The 15,720-nt window shown below is 38.1% G+C and overlaps 1 protein-coding gene across 9 annotated transcripts in view; it reads right to left on the bottom strand.

Moving 5' to 3' along the window:
* Positions 1-15,720, bottom strand: part of MSRB3 (methionine sulfoxide reductase B3) — a 258,819-nt gene that overhangs the window by 113,989 nt on the left and 129,110 nt on the right. For all 9 annotated transcript variants that reach the window (XM_032493339.1, XM_032493343.1, XM_032493340.1 and 6 more), the window contains one exon: positions 5,244-5,341. In XM_032493339.1, coding sequence (XP_032349230.1) covers positions 5,244-5,341 — 98 coding nt within the window. The remainder of the gene's footprint in view (positions 1-5,243; positions 5,342-15,720) is intronic.

Here is a 15,720-nt window from a genome sequence, read left to right as displayed (position 1 = left end):
AAACAAACTGGTTGCCCCATGAAGAAATCTTTGAAACCTGCTGTTAATGATTTATTTCAGGGTAGAATCTTAGGTGTGCATTTTAAAAGTTGTTTAAAAATGGTTATGTATTTCTTTTACAGGCAAAATACAAACTGTGATCAAATATTCTAGCTCTCATTCTGAAGAAGCATGAGGTAATTGTTCAAAAGAAAAAGTTTAAATTTCCACCAGAATCCTTTATCACCCAAGCCACCCCTTCACAAAAGCTAGCAAACTAAAGAACCTGCAGAGAACCAAGGGAAAGGACTCCCCCACCCAAAAAAAGTGATTGAGCATCAAATTTAACATAATTCCTTAAAATCTGACTGCGATTCTCAATTGTGTGCGTAAGAAACAAAATAGTGCATTCAACACGGTTACGTATTTCTGCACTGATGTATTTCCAACTGTCCTAGAGGGTTTTCTCCCAGCTATTCCTAGGATGTTTTAGGGTTTGTTATTGTTATTTTCTCTTAAGTGTTTGATCTACAAGATGAAGCAGTTTCAAAGCAGGGCTTTTACACTTGGGCATATGGGGCAGGATGGGAAAGAGAAAAGAGTTTCAAGGAGAAAAGCAATTTACTTTGCCAGTAGGATCCTGTTTTCTCCCACTGTTATTAAAGACACTTGTGTATTAAGTAGGGCTCTTTTCCTCTGCACTGGTGATATTAATCTTTTGCCAAGGAAATGATTGTGAAGTCATCAGTTTAGCATTATGATTTTACTGAAAGATCAAGAAAAAGAGAGATGGGCTGCGAGTCTGAACCCCCCTTGTAACACATGGACATCTTTAATCATCAGCAATATATGACTTGTCATCTGCAAAAGATTAATAAGGTTTGGGGTTTTACCAAAAACTGCTTAACTCTTGAAAAATACTTTGCATTGGTGGATATTTACCTCTCCATTGATTTGGCTGACTTCAAACAAATCAATAATGATCTAAAACAAACTTAAGGGCCTCTACCACAGATTCAAACAGCAATAGCTGAGGTCATAAATAGACTCCAACTTGGGTAAACTCAGGGTTCTGATGGCTTCCTTAAAGATTATTACAAAAAGTTAAGTGATTTACTGGCCTCCCATTAGCTGCAGATATAAATTTTGATCTAAAGAAGGAAAAATTGCCCAGGTATTTCCAGGAGGGACTTTCCTTCGCTGAACTACAGCTTAAACCATGCACATCTTACCTCTTTGCACTGAATTTAAACTCCTGACAAAGTGTTACTTAACAGGCTGGGGTTGGAGGATTAGGGAGAAACTGTCAAATAATTTATTCATAGTAGTCAGTGAAACTGGAATAGAAGCGATGTATTTTATCACTAACTAAAAAAATGTAAATTAAATAAAATTAAGGAAAAGTCTTTATAACTGAAAGTTGTTGGGAAATTGCTACAGTCAGAGGAAAGATACATATACCCACCCAAGTGGGCAAACTTAGGACAAAGATCCTCTTTGGAAGAGATAACTGGAATGTAATTCCTCAACTCAGTAGGTAGAAGAGGAAAAGAAAACAAATACAGTTCCAACAAAAATCAGAATGTAGCAGGGTAACCTATTTCCTCCACAGGCAGGAATCCTGATGAAGGCAGTGAAGAACTGCCACCACTCCTGCTTGTCTCCTGTGCTGTTCACTTACACATCGGGTGGTGAGCTAGGGTTTTTACACAGCAATTCTTTTAGGACTTGACTACAATATTCCTCTGAAAGATGATTACAGTACTGAATAAATCTTAACTTTCTCAATAAAATTTTACTAAAATATTACTACCTAAAAAGTCACCGGGCACCTGGAAAAACTACAATGTAGTATAAAGAGGTGATGGGTATGGCTCCCAATGTGTTTACAACTTCTCCCCAAATATGAGGCCTAATTCACTGCACGGTGTGATGTATGTCACAATGAAGGAGAATGAGGGGACAGGAGGAGAAAGAGGGGTGGGGGAGAGGAGGAGGAGAAGGAAGGAGAATCCTAAGTACTAAAGCAAGAATTAGAGACCCACAGATCAAAAAAATATCGCCATGTTGCCAGGCAGGCAAGTTGAATCTATGGTTTCATGCACAGAAGCTTAGCTGATTTGTGTAAGTTGGCAGTAAAAGGGTCCTCGTGTTCAGATGCTCCATCTTCACCACGAGGAAAGAAGCACTCCACATAACATGTCCAACGGAGAACGCCTCTGAGATCCTCACAGATTCTTCATAACACAAACCCCTTTGATGCAATTTAGTCCAGAGAATGGACAAGCCAGGTGAATTCACAATAAAATAAGAATTTTAGAATGAGGACCAAATCAGAGAAGTTCCCCATACCATGTCACCGTCGAAAAGTTAAAAAAAAAAAAGATGGAAGAAGTTGCAAGTAGAAGTAAGAGAAGAGACTACATAAACTGAAAGAATAGAAGGTAAAAGAATATAAACTGATGATGAAAAATAGTGTTAAGAATGAGAAACTAGGAAGTCAAATACTTCCTAAAGAGTGGTTACTCTAAAGAGTATGGAAACCATTAAATCAGTTTTTTTTTTCCAAGTCAAGATAAAAAGGGTGAAAGAGAAAATGGAAAAGAGAAAACTAAAGAAAAACGTAAAACAAAAGGAAAATAAATGTCTGTGTCAAACACACAAATCAAAAGCCAAAGACACTGAAAGGGAAGATGCCCAGCATACTTCAGTTTAGTGAGCTGTTAGCCGCTGCACTGAGTGCCAGACACGTCTGCTCCGTCCACACGGGGACAAGTCCACCAAACATATTCTTGGGGGCTGGAACCCAATTATTTTCTGCGTGGTATTTACCTCTCGAAGAATGTATTTTCACACGTACGCTAATGGAGCAAATTTCTCTCCCTCTTCTCTTTAAGACTTTTATTTAAGAAATGGTCAAATACTTCATAAATGTGAGAACTAAAGGTGGTGAAAAAAGAAGCCCAAAAGGAATAGGTCAGTCAGTGTCCGTTCTTCACCCAACAGTTAGGAAAGGACCACAGGATCCTAACAGTCATCTAGGCCTTTAACCAAAGGGCCAAGAGCTGTGCCTGGGTTAGCGCGGTAGTTTTTATGAACGTTGCCTGATATGGGCACACCATGTGGGTTTCATCTCTCTTTGGTCACCGCAGGACACCTTCCTAACGGCCTTTTCTTGACTCCTGTGATGTTACCTTAGTGGCTGGCGCAGAGAAAGGGGGAAGCGTGTTCTCACTGTGAATGTGAAGAATCAATCACAAAGACGTGAGAGAGAAGGGCCTTAAAGAAAGTTACTATCTTGGGCCCCATTTTTTCTGTGTCTTTTTTATTTGGTTTTCATAGAATTCAATGTTTGAAAGTGGGTTCTGAATGAAAAGGAAAGTTGCAGTCATGTAACAGCACTTAATGCAGCTTAAAAGAAGAAAGAAACAACCATTAGCCTTAAGAGACGTTTACCAAGTACTATGTACCTAAGTTACAAATTACTATGTGCCATCATACCCAGTTGCTCTTTTCTCAAACATTTTAGATTACTGGGTAGATATTCACAATTTGTTTTTGTGGCAGTTATAAAAAAAAATCAATAAATATTCAATTGAATCCAAAACTGAACTGAATTAAACTAACTGTTGGAGGATCACAGGATTTGGGGGGTTTTGTTTTTTTCTTATTTCAGTATGACTCCTTATGGTGCATCTATCTATCAATCTGTCTACCTACCTACCTACCTATCTATCCACCTGAAAACTGTAAAGAACTCTGGAGCTAAATGCCCAAATTCACGTCTCAGTTCTGCCACTTAAATCTATATAAATTCACCCAAGTGTAATTGCACTCCTTATGCCTCAGTTTCCTCAACTGCAAAATGAGAGAGAATAACAGTGTCTGCTCACTAGGTTATTGTGGACGCTAACTAGGGGGGCTTTTAAGAATTCTGATGTTCAGTCTCTACCCAGACAAATTAAATTAGAATCTCTGGGGGTGAGACCCACAATCAAAAAGTACCACTATCTTGCTCAGACTCATATCTGAGGAACAAGAGTGAACTGAAAATGTGACGTAAAATATAAAGTCTGCTTTTCAAGGGCGAGAGTGGTCCTCATACTTAGAAAAAATTAACTTGCCAGCCTTATTTTTTAAAAAAAGAAAGAAATAAAAGAAAAGAAAGCAGAAATTCATCAGATGGTTAGGTTCAAACCAATCTCCCTCCCTACTTGGTAGTAAATATGCCACCTACTCCCTGAACTCTTGGGCCCGATGGAGGGGGTAAAGGGCAGGTAGAAGAATGCTGAGGGAGGCCCCCGGGCAGTCCCTTGGCTATCACAGCTGCCCGACGGTGCCGCCTTTACCGCTGGTATGTGCAAAAGACATCCCCCAACACAGCACTCCGTGGTACCGGTGAGTTTCAGTGCCACAGCACCCAGACCTCACGTGTCACTTATTTAAAGCATGTTAGAAGACAACCTACTCTAAAATGGAACATGCAGTTGCTCTAATTCGGTGCACAAGGTTCTGGCTGTATCTCTGAGTGTAGGTACAAAAGCCCACAGCTCAATCTCTTCATTGGGATGACAGATTAACTGTATTTTGGCTTCCTCCTCAACACGGGTTCATTTTTTCCCCTTAGCTCCAGCACTAATTTGGTTAGAACAGAGTGGAAAGAACTAATTAGCACATCCCTGGAAGTGAGGATAGGGCTATTTCTAGGAGTAGAGAAGGAGGGCCCTTGTCACACAGTCCCTCTCTGCCCTCCCACAGCCTGCCACTGAACTTCCTCTTCCTTCTGCCTCTCTCCAACCTCCCTCCTCACATCCACCCGAGGAAAGCTGTTTCCGGGGTCTTTGTCGATCGTGTTTGGATCATTACCAGCAGAGGTATTAGGACCAAGCAACAGGTACACAGAACTGCAGGGAGAGGGGGATTATCTAAACATCAGATTATGTAAGGCCACATAATGAAATCTTCACATGCCTTAAGAATAGCCCATTCCCCACTGTGCTGAGTCAACTAAAGATGATTTTTCCTACTAACGATTTTGTTTAACAGTGTTGAAGCCAATGACTGACATTTAATTGGACTTGCTACACTCCTTAAGACTGCGATATCATTAGGGCTTGATTGATAGAGACTGCACTGTGCTTGTCTGTTCCTTTTGTGATGGGTCACTGGGCCTTAGTTGCTATATTTAGCACAACCAGGAGTCTTGAAAGTGTTTGTAATGCGGAATGAGCAGCATTTTGTGTTTTCAGGTGGGGGTAACTGACCTGAGAGCAGCTGGTTTCCACCCTGTGCATCCCGTAGGAAAAGTCGTCTGTGAATGTGACTGCGTCAGAACTGATCACGTCGTGGAATGATGGCCAGCCTGGGGCAGAGCAGGTGCAAGAACCAAAAGAGAGGAGAGAGATACACAGCCGTGGGTTAGAATGCAATTTTAAAAACAATACTCAGCACAGGATGGAAGTCCTTAGTATATAGATCATGCTTAACTTTTTCAACCTGAAAAAAACAGTAATATATTTTGCAAGAGTGCAACTATTTTTTAAAAATAACCTTTTCCTCATATTCAGATTACAGTTGCATTGAGATTTTATGTTGCATGAAACTCTCTTAGACCATCCGGTAGTTTTTCAGAGCATCCCTGAACTTAAAAAGGTCTCTCTCACCACTTTTTCTTCTCCCTCTTACCTTCAGACTCACCGGGCATGGTCCTAAAGCTTTATAAGTCTTTCAGTGTGACATTTTCCAAAATACAATCCAATTGGTCTGGTTGTTAACTTCTCAACTATTCCAAGCCTCTTTAGGAACCGTGCTTTTTCAGTACTTAGTTTGGATGAATAAAGCATTTTAAAAATATTGTGTTGTTTCCATCTTAACCTAATTTCTTAAGACAGAGGTAATCCAGAAAGCATTGATGGGCAAGAGCTCACTCACTTCATAAAGCGAGTCAGAACAGTGTTCCTCAGGCATCTCCAGGTAGCACTTTCTCTCAAATAATTTCTTGTTCCAATTTTCATTTATTCTAGTGATTTTTAAAATATGCACACAGATTCCAGAAACTCAGGGGTAAGTGGACCATAAGACTGCAAACATGTTTACAGGTGTACAGTCAGGTTTTACGTTCAGTACTTATGGGTATGTTTTTACATGTTTCCAGAAAATATGTCTGGAGTTATTGAGATGAACCCAAACGATGAAAGAGGTGCACTGTTGCTGAATTTCTTACGCAATTTTTTTTTTCTTTTTCAGAAGCCAAATTTATTCCTGTAGAAAGGAGGAAGCCCTTAAAAAAACATATGGTGCTTTGTGTTAGTACATCTATTGAAAGAAAACAGAATGCAAATTTCAACAATATAATTTCCGGTTTCAAATAAATTAGCTCAGGCCAAGGTTTTATACTAAATGCCCCCAAGCTCCCCATCCCCAACTATGCAACAGAATCGCTTTCACAGTGCCAGATTTAATACCCAGGGCTTAAATATTTTCCAATTCCTTGATTTGAATTCAACATTGCTACAATCACTAGGAAAACCCTTACTTTGTAGATATATCATAATATTCCACAAAAATTATTTATGCTAAGAAACATCAGTATCCTTAAGAAAATCCGTTTCTCCCCATTATCTAAATCCCAAAGAGTATCTGAATATATTTTAGGCTACAGTGTCTGGTTTTTAGTCATTACTTGACACATGTAGATGTTTTTCTTTGTTCAATGACAGAAGTGTCAATTGTTAAAGAAAAGTTTAATGGTGATGTTTTAGGACACTGAAAAATAATTGACCTATGAAAAGAAAAAGAACATTCTTTTTCTTTTAAACCTCCATGTCATAACTCATTTAACTATAGTTTATAGCAACTAATACTATGAGGGGACATATATGATTCAATACTAAACAGGTAAACACTTAGGAGTTTTTAATTTTTAAAAAATTTACCGTAAAACACCTCCCTCCCTCTACCACACACACATTTTCCTATTTCTAAAATTTAAAACAGGTACAGAGGCATGCACCACAATGTTCACAGCAGCACTATATACAATAGCCAAGACATGGAAGCAACCTAAATGTCTATGGACAGATGACCAGATAAAGAAGTTGTGGTATATTTGTACAATGGAATACTACTCAGCCATAAAAAAGAATAAAATAATGCCATTTGCAGCAATATGGATGGACCTAGAGGTTGTCATTCTAAGTGAAGTGAGCCAGAAAGAGAAAGAAAAATACCATATGATATCATCATATGTAGACTCTAAAAAGAAAAGGAAAAAAAAGGACACTATGAATTCATCTACAAAACAGAAATAGACTCACAGACATAATAAACAATCTTATGGTTACTGGGGAAAGAGAGTATGAAGGGATAAATTTGGGAGTTTGAGATTTGCAAATGTTACCTGCTGTATATAAAAATAAATTTAAAAAACAAGTTTATTCTGTATAGCACAGAAAATATTCAATATTTTGTAATAACCTTTAATGAAAAAGAATATGTATGTACATACATGACTGGGACATTGTGCTGTACACCAGAAATTGATACACTGTAATTGACTATACTTTAATTTAAAATATAATAAAAGAAGTACTGGTAAATACATAAATTTCCCATGCTACCTCTGCATCTTGTTCTACTTACCATACTAGTTTTGTGATTTTTTTATTTTCATGCTTTCTTCCCTGCTTAGGCAGCGAGCACTTTGAAGGCACTGACTTGCACATACTCACTGCCTACCATAGTGAATAGCATAAAGGCACAGCTCAGATGTTTATTAAACTGATTTTCAATCAGCCTTAAATAAGAAATCAAGACGAATAATTATAGTACACAACAGAGTCCCACAGGAGAAAGAATATAATCATACTCCTTCTTTACAAACCAGATTAAGAAATATCAATGCTCATTTCTCACTGGACTCTCCAATTTGGCTCAATCACTCTAATTAAGCCTCTCTATGCAGGTGAAGTAGCCTTATTATTTATTTAGGATGGCAAAAATGCATGATGACCATCTAGGTCACTCACTTTAGCATGGTGTTTTGGGGGGTGAGGAGAGGGATGGGGGAGCAGAAGGATAAGTTGCATGTCAACGTTACTTAGGCAGGAAGTGGCAGAGCCAAAACTAGACTCTGAGCATTCTGATTCAGTCTAGGGCTCTCTTCTTATGTTCCACTTTCTTCCTCAATGAAAGGTCGATCACTTGAACACTCTAGCAGGAAGGAAGTTGCAGGTTTTAAGAAATATGTTTACTGTCAGTCTGGATTAGTTGATAGTTACACTGTTGCTCTTAGGAGCCTCTAGGTGAAAGCAGATAAGGAATGTATCCTAAACAATACGGATTCTCTCACCTTCTAAAGACCACCTTTCAAAGGGAAAGTCCAAGAGTAGTGATGTAAATGATGTAATCTAGTTTGGGACATAGATAAATTTTTATTCATCTATATAAAAACCACAAAGACTTAGAAGCTCACCCTTAGGCAATAATAGTGAGAAAACTCTCAATTCTGTTTGGGGTTTCTAAATTCTAATTCTTTCATAATAATTGTGATTCATTGCCTACTAAAAATTTTGGGGAAGAGAGGGAATTTCTTTCAAATGAGCTATTAAACCATACAGCTATATATTTTGCTTCCATGAATTAAACATAGAATTTTCCAGAAGACTACATTCAAGAGTTGAGCAGGGTAATGTAAAGTGACATGGAGTAGAGATTCTCAAAAGATTTCAATGTTTCTGGGAAAACTGTTGACACTTGAATAGTTTATGTGTTGTTTACCACGGTATTATTTAAACATTGGAAGAGAAAAGAAACACCCCAAAATTCACAGTGTCTCTTTGCACTGTAGAAGAAATGCAGTTTTCAAGATGGAGTATTGGCTAGGTGACCCAAGTTTCAATTGCTGGAGATTGACAAGAAGAGCCATGCCGAAGTCTATAACTGCATGTGATGGAACACATTTAAAAAAAAAAAAGTCAATTTCATCAATCAGGTTAACAAAAGAGAATGTTGAGCTCTTTTGCTAAGTCTCTCAGAAAAAGCAAAGCTCTACAGAAAGAGAATCCACCAGAAAGGTGAGCACTATTGACAATCAAACTAAGAAGGACCTTCACCCAAGAATAAACTGTCTTACGGCAGAGAAGCCACAGTGATGACAGCACTTTGAAAGTGGAATTCTCTCATCATGTGAAAGTATTTAAAGGAGGAACTCTTCACTGCTGTAAAAATCCTCAAAGGAAACCCTGCCCCCACTCCTAATAATAAGGAAAGTGCTTCAAAGGGTGATAGGCAAAGACTGAAACAATCTGGGTCTTGTTGAGAAAATTATCTTGAGCAAAAGTTGGGGGGGGGATGTGTCTTTGTCAGTTTTGACATTAAAGAAAGATCATCCATCCTCCTTTCTCTAGGATTTCCCTTTTGGTCTTCTCATCTAACAAAACATTATTTGTTTTGGATACATTCCATACACTTTTTAAAAGAAAAGTCTTATGAAAACCTGTGTAAACAGAGTTGACTTCCCCCAGCCCCAATACATCCCTTTGTTTCTATTTGATGAAGTTGGATATGGGCCAATTATCATTTTATTTCCAAGAATATAAACTGCACTTTTTAGATATTAGCCTATTATTATCAAGAATATCTTATATTTAATAAATAGGCTCTCCTCTCAAAGAATTCTCATCTCTAGCTAGCAAATGACTATAGGCACTACGACTGTCGCCAGCCAGCACTTGTAATATATGGCAGTTCTGCTTCAGTTTTATCCAACCGTCAGTCTGTGTTAATCTGCAGACATAACTTAATACAGCTGGTAGAATGGGAAGCAAATCCAAGATATGTTCATTTACGTCTCAAATATAAGAGTAAGGAGTCCAGTTTATTAACAGTAGATTCTTGGTGCTGGCTACCATCTACACCGGAATGGATTTTTTTGGATTGCAGTAGAAAGAATTTTCCCTTCTCACTCATAATTAGCTTAATAAAGCTACTCTGAGTCAACTTGAACCCAGTTTTTTTATAGTGACACAGCTCTCCAAAAGTAGTGTTCTGTGCACAAACGTAAAATGTTTCTTTCACTCCAACTGCCTCCTGAGAAGAACTTTCTCAGCTCTCTGTCCCAACCTTTTCCTCCTTCCTTTCAAAGGTCTTCAACACAGGGGGAGGGAATAGCTCAGTGGCAGCGTGCATGCTGAGCATGCAGGAGGTCCTGGGTTCGATTCCCAGTACCGCCAATAAAATCAATCAATCAATCAATCAACAAAAGTATTACCTCCCCCTGCCAAAAGTCCTCAACACAAACTGTTAAAACTAGCAATAGATTATAAACAACCTGACACCAATTCCATCTGTACCATGTTTAGAAAAAGTCACCCTCATTCCCTTACTTTTAATTTAACAAGGACGGCTATGCAGCTTCTGCTCCCGCCGCCTCCCCCAGCTCCCAGATAAAAATTAGAAACCTCAGAAAATTAGCTCTATGACCCATCAGTAGAACATAACAGAAACTACCCATGACCAAGAAGTCATTGAATTGAAATGTAACTACAAATATTTTGTTATCTTCAAATGCAAAATAAGTTTGAGCACATCAAAAGCCACTTGGAGTTGGCTGATGGTTTAATAATGATGATATATACTTGAGCATGGTTTCTGTGAGACAAGCTAGAGATCTGCTGCTCTGTATTTTTGTGTGGATAGCAATTCTCATAGCTCTATGATTCTAACACCATACTTCAAAATTTGTAGCTTTCAGTTTTTCTGAAGCCAGAATCTATTACATCCCCTGACCACAATTCATCTTATTAGCTATCTCAAGCCAAATAACAAAACTCTCTACGGAGAATCCTGCTAACAAGAACTGTTTGAATCTTAGAGCTCTGATTCTTGTCCAATTATTCATTTCAGTTGACATGTCAAGTATAACTTTTATCTCATTTTTAAGAGGAAGATTCTCTATTCTCCCTCAAAGACCCAAAAGTTTAAGTAGTAATCAACCAAATACATGCATGTAGTAGAAAACCAAACAGTACATGACTCAGTGAAATGTTCTTTTTCAGTTCTTATCCCTGCAGAAAACCACGTTTAACAGGTTTTCCATTTAATTCTAAAAAATACACATATGCTGTTATCTCTTGATTCCTTCACCTTAAATCTGTGCTGTCCAATACAGTGCTACCAGCCACATGTCACAATTTAAATTTAAATTAATGAAATAAAATTAAAATTTCAGCTCCTTAGTCACACTAGCCACATTCTAAATTCTCAACAGTTACGTGTAGTTAATGGCTACTGTACTGGACAACACAGATACGGATATATAATATTTCCACCATCATTTCCGCAGATATAAAACATTTCCACAATTGGACGGTGCTGTTTGGACATTATAAATTGATTTTCTCTTGTGAATGATGAAGATTTAGCATTCATACGTACACTAATCTTTCCTCCTCCCCGCTTCCAATTTTTGATAGTTGTATTACTTTTAATTCTCTTAAAACCTTGTTTGGTAACATCTGCCTCTTAACTAGTAAGACCAACAAGTTTGTTTTGTTCACCACTGTATTGCCAGTCACCTAAAACACTGCCTTCGACATAAGAGATGTTGCAAAAAACTGTCTGATGATTGAATGCATGACTATCCTGCAGCTTAATACCATTTGGCTCTCCCTCTGTAAACCATCTCAGTGGCCCTGATCCTCCCTGGACCCATTCTTTCCTCCCATTCCAATGCCCAATCTTCTATGCTTTTTTATAGACTGATTCTAAGAGTTGAAAACTGGTAAAAAGCCTTTATATTATTATGGCTGCATACACATTGCTCACTAAGAGCTAAAGAGTGCTGGGGTTATATTTCCTTCTCCAACAGTCCAATTACAATCCCAGGAAGCCTACAATCAAACAGATTTTCCTTTTTTTTATACTGCATCACATGTTAAAAGGCATGTCTTGTTTTCTTTTGCTTTTTATTTAGACTATGACTTTATTATACAATTATACAAAATTTTTCTGTAATTCAACATTTTAATTTTTGAATTTTTAATTACAAATATTTCAAATATATGCAAAAGTATACAGCATATAATAGGCAACCATGATTTAACAGATATTAACTATCCAGATTTGACAGATAGTAACTTTTAAAAAACACTTGCTTCAGTTTTTCTCTTTTTCTAACAAATAAAATAACAGCCAGCCAGATCTGTCTCCCCTACTCCAAAATCCGGGTGCCCCAAAGATAATTGTTTATGTACCACTCCCACACTTGTTTTGATTCATTTTCTACTTGTATATGTCCACAAACAATATACAATGTTTTAAATATTTAATAATTTATATAACTGATGTCAAAACATAGGTATCTTTTGGCAACTTATTTTTTCACATTAGTCCTGGCTTCAAGTTATTTTGTTTGTTTGTTTTTGTATTTTTAAACAGCACCATCTTCTTATTTTATAAATGAAATATTTCAAATATCTCTGAGAATATGAATTAGAGAGATGCTATATTTTAGTTTTTCTACTCTCTAAAGTATCTCTGCTTCCTCTGGGGCAACTGTTCGCTTTATCTTGGTTTTTTGTCTTCTGTGCTCTTGGTTTTCTTTGTATGTCTACGGTGTTCTTTGATTGGATATTTCTGTTAAAGAATGGAGGTCTAGGAGAGTTATTCTATGAGCTGACGTAGGCTTCCTCTGCTTTCAGGTACAGTACAGGTTTGTTTCCTCACTAGTCTTAACTCTGAACAGAAAAGCTGACCGGGAGCTCTGGGAACACAGTCATCATTTGCTGATGCGCAAGGGTTTGTCCTAGGGTTCCCTGAATACTCGACTGAGGAATGGTTTCACTCTGGAGTGCAACACCTCCATAGCAGCCCCAATTCTCCCAGACAGGCTGTTCAGTATCTTAAGAGAGCAGTCTTCAGGGTTTGTTTGTTTGTTGTTTTTATGCAGCTAACTGATGGTCTGTCATTCTAAACATGAAAGTGAGGAAAATGTAAAACTGGTGTAGGTGCTCTTAGCCTCTCAGCTAAACACCTTGTTGTCAGTCCCCCACTAGGCTCTTGACAATTCTGCACCCTGAGTCTCTTTATAATTCTGCTGGGCATCTCCGCAACAACTCTCGTACATCTTGGGGGCTGTATCTTTCTTTAATCAGTAGTACCCACTAACGCATTTCCACCCTTTTCTTCCTTGGAAAAATGGGTTAAAATCTCTTGTCTGCTCAAGACCCCCTCCCCTGGTCTAATTCTCTTTGCAGTGGATTTCTTCGCCTTCTTTTACTCCTCCTCCTCTTCCTTCTTTTTCTTATTCTCACTTTAAAGGGGTCTCTTGCGAGAGAAGAAAACAAACATGTATGCTCAGTCTATCATCTTGAACAAGAAGCTGAGATTTCTTTTTAATGAACTGCAGATTTTGGAGTCTTGATCTAATATTCTATGGGAAGAAGCAACAGGTTTCAGGCAGCATAATATTTCTACTAACCACAATAATTATATTATTTTTTCCTTACTGATAAAAACATCAAAATCAATAAGGTTTAGCAGCTATAACTGGCTCAGATCTGACTCTGGCTAAAACATGATCGTGGGCTAACTGTATGAGATTAGCTGTCACGTCATGACATCAGCGATGCCGTCTGAGTTAGAACCAAGGCAGGTCAGGATCGTCTCCTCCATGACTGATTTGGTGGAAAGAAATTTTTTAGACAACTTTTCCACTTTATATTTGCTTGATATGGTTTGAGAATTTATTGTATTTCTGCTCTCCTGCCATTACAAATATAAGGACAAGTATCCCTCTGTACGCTGATGACATGATTCCATTACTGCAAACAAGCGATAGTCTTAAGAAGTGAACTCTGCCAGTCAAGAAAATGGTTTAAAAGTAATTATGACAAAAATAAAATCATTGGTTTTGGCAAACATTCTCCCCATGCTTCATTCAGCTTTAAGAAGCAGTACCTCAAATAAAAATGATAATTAAAACACTTCCCTTGAAAGGCAAGGAGTTTAGAATATATATAAAAATTAGCATAGGTATATAGACTCTAAACATTCATGAAGATAATTAATGCTAATAAAATTTAAGTGCCATGTACTATTCAAGCATTAATTTATTTTGGTTACTAGTTACCTTGCTTTTCCACCTTGTTGTTGAGTAACCCAATAGTTCTAAAGGGCAGTGGCACCACTGGCAGGGACATTTTGAATGGCATGATGATGGGGGCCACTTAGAAGCTTTTAAGCAGACTCAGTAACATGATCAGATTTGTGTTTTAGGAGGATGGCTCTGAAAGCAGGCTAGAGGGTGAGGGATAAGAGAGGATGAAAGTAGATCCACCAGGTGAAGACCATGTGCAGGAACAGAAGTGATGAAGCTCCAAATGAAGACAACTGGACAACTGCAGTGGGGCTGGGGATCAGGGGAGAAACTGTAGAGAGATTAAGGGAGCACAATTCACTGATTGTGGGGCCTGCTGGGGAGTGAAGGAAAAGGGTAGGGTCAGATCATGACTAGGTTTCCAGCCTGTATGACCAGCTGGATCATGCTCCTTGTATGTTTTCAGGGAAAACAATAAAACCAGTCTAGTGTGGAACTATCTAGGAGGCAGAGGGATATGTGGGCTCAGAAGTGAGACCCTGGCTAAAGATACAGATGTGAGAGTCAGCAGAGCATAGAAGACAGCAAGGTTATGGATGAGGATCTGTAGGAGGCGAATCTAATGGCAGTGGAAAACCAGACAGGGATTTAAAAGGTGAGCAGAAGAATGAGTTGGCTAAGGAAAACAGAAGAGGGCATTCCAAGAAATAGGAGGAGGACAAGGGAACCAAGACAGAGTCAGATAGTAGAAAATTGTTTAAGGTTGGAGGGCGACAGCAGTGACCTAAATCCACAGAAAGGGCATCATGTAAAATCTGAGAGGAGACTGCCGAATTCAACAATTAGGAGGTCTAGGGGAATTTAGGAAGAGCTATTTCAATGAGATGATGACAGAAGCTGAACTCTGTTGGGTTGAAAAGCGTATGTGGAGAGAGTGAATGCAGACTCCTCTTTACAAAGCCTGGCAGAGAAGAAAGGTAAACTGGGTTGATGGCTAGCAGAAAGCTTAATGATGTTTGTGCTAAAATATTTGGTTTCTGGCGGTCCCTCTTATGTATCCCACCTTTCTCTGTTTTCTGAAATGTTTAAAATGTTACAATATTACTTTTTGAATGGAGTTTTCGCAATAAAATGAGTGATATGAAAAATACTCAGACATGCTAAAAAAATCTTAAGCATTATTCAAATGCTCCTTTAGGACACTGACAGAAACTACATTTGAAGAAAGACAAAAAGACTAAAATAAAATTCCATCCCTGGAATCTTTTTTATCTTTAGTTTATTATGAAGTTTGCTGTTGTTTTCTTCCTAATATCTTTTGGTCTACCAAACTGAGAGTCATGAGAGTAAGTTTTAAACAACCACAGTAATCTGTTTGGCTTTTTGGCACAAGTAGGTGCTCACTAAATATGGATGAATTAAGAAATCCAGAGCTTTAATTCCAGGTCAGGTTCCACTGTCAAATACGTTCACAGCACCCAGTACTTTTTCTGCAAAGCATGTATGTATCACGGTTTGTGATTACTTATTTATGTGGGTAGTTTTTTTTATTAACATCTCCTTTTTTCACTAAGCTCCCTGAGACCATGATTGCTTTCTTTACTATTTTCCCTAAACATGTAGCTCATGGAAATGTTTGTCAA

The sequence above is a fragment of the Camelus ferus genome, chromosome 12 (assembly GCF_009834535.1).
Source record: "Camelus ferus isolate YT-003-E chromosome 12, BCGSAC_Cfer_1.0, whole genome shotgun sequence".
Lineage (NCBI taxonomy): Eukaryota > Metazoa > Chordata > Mammalia > Artiodactyla > Camelidae > Camelus > Camelus ferus.
The sequence above is the reverse complement of the archived record's forward strand: the minus strand, read 5'-3'. Positions and strand labels throughout refer to the sequence as shown.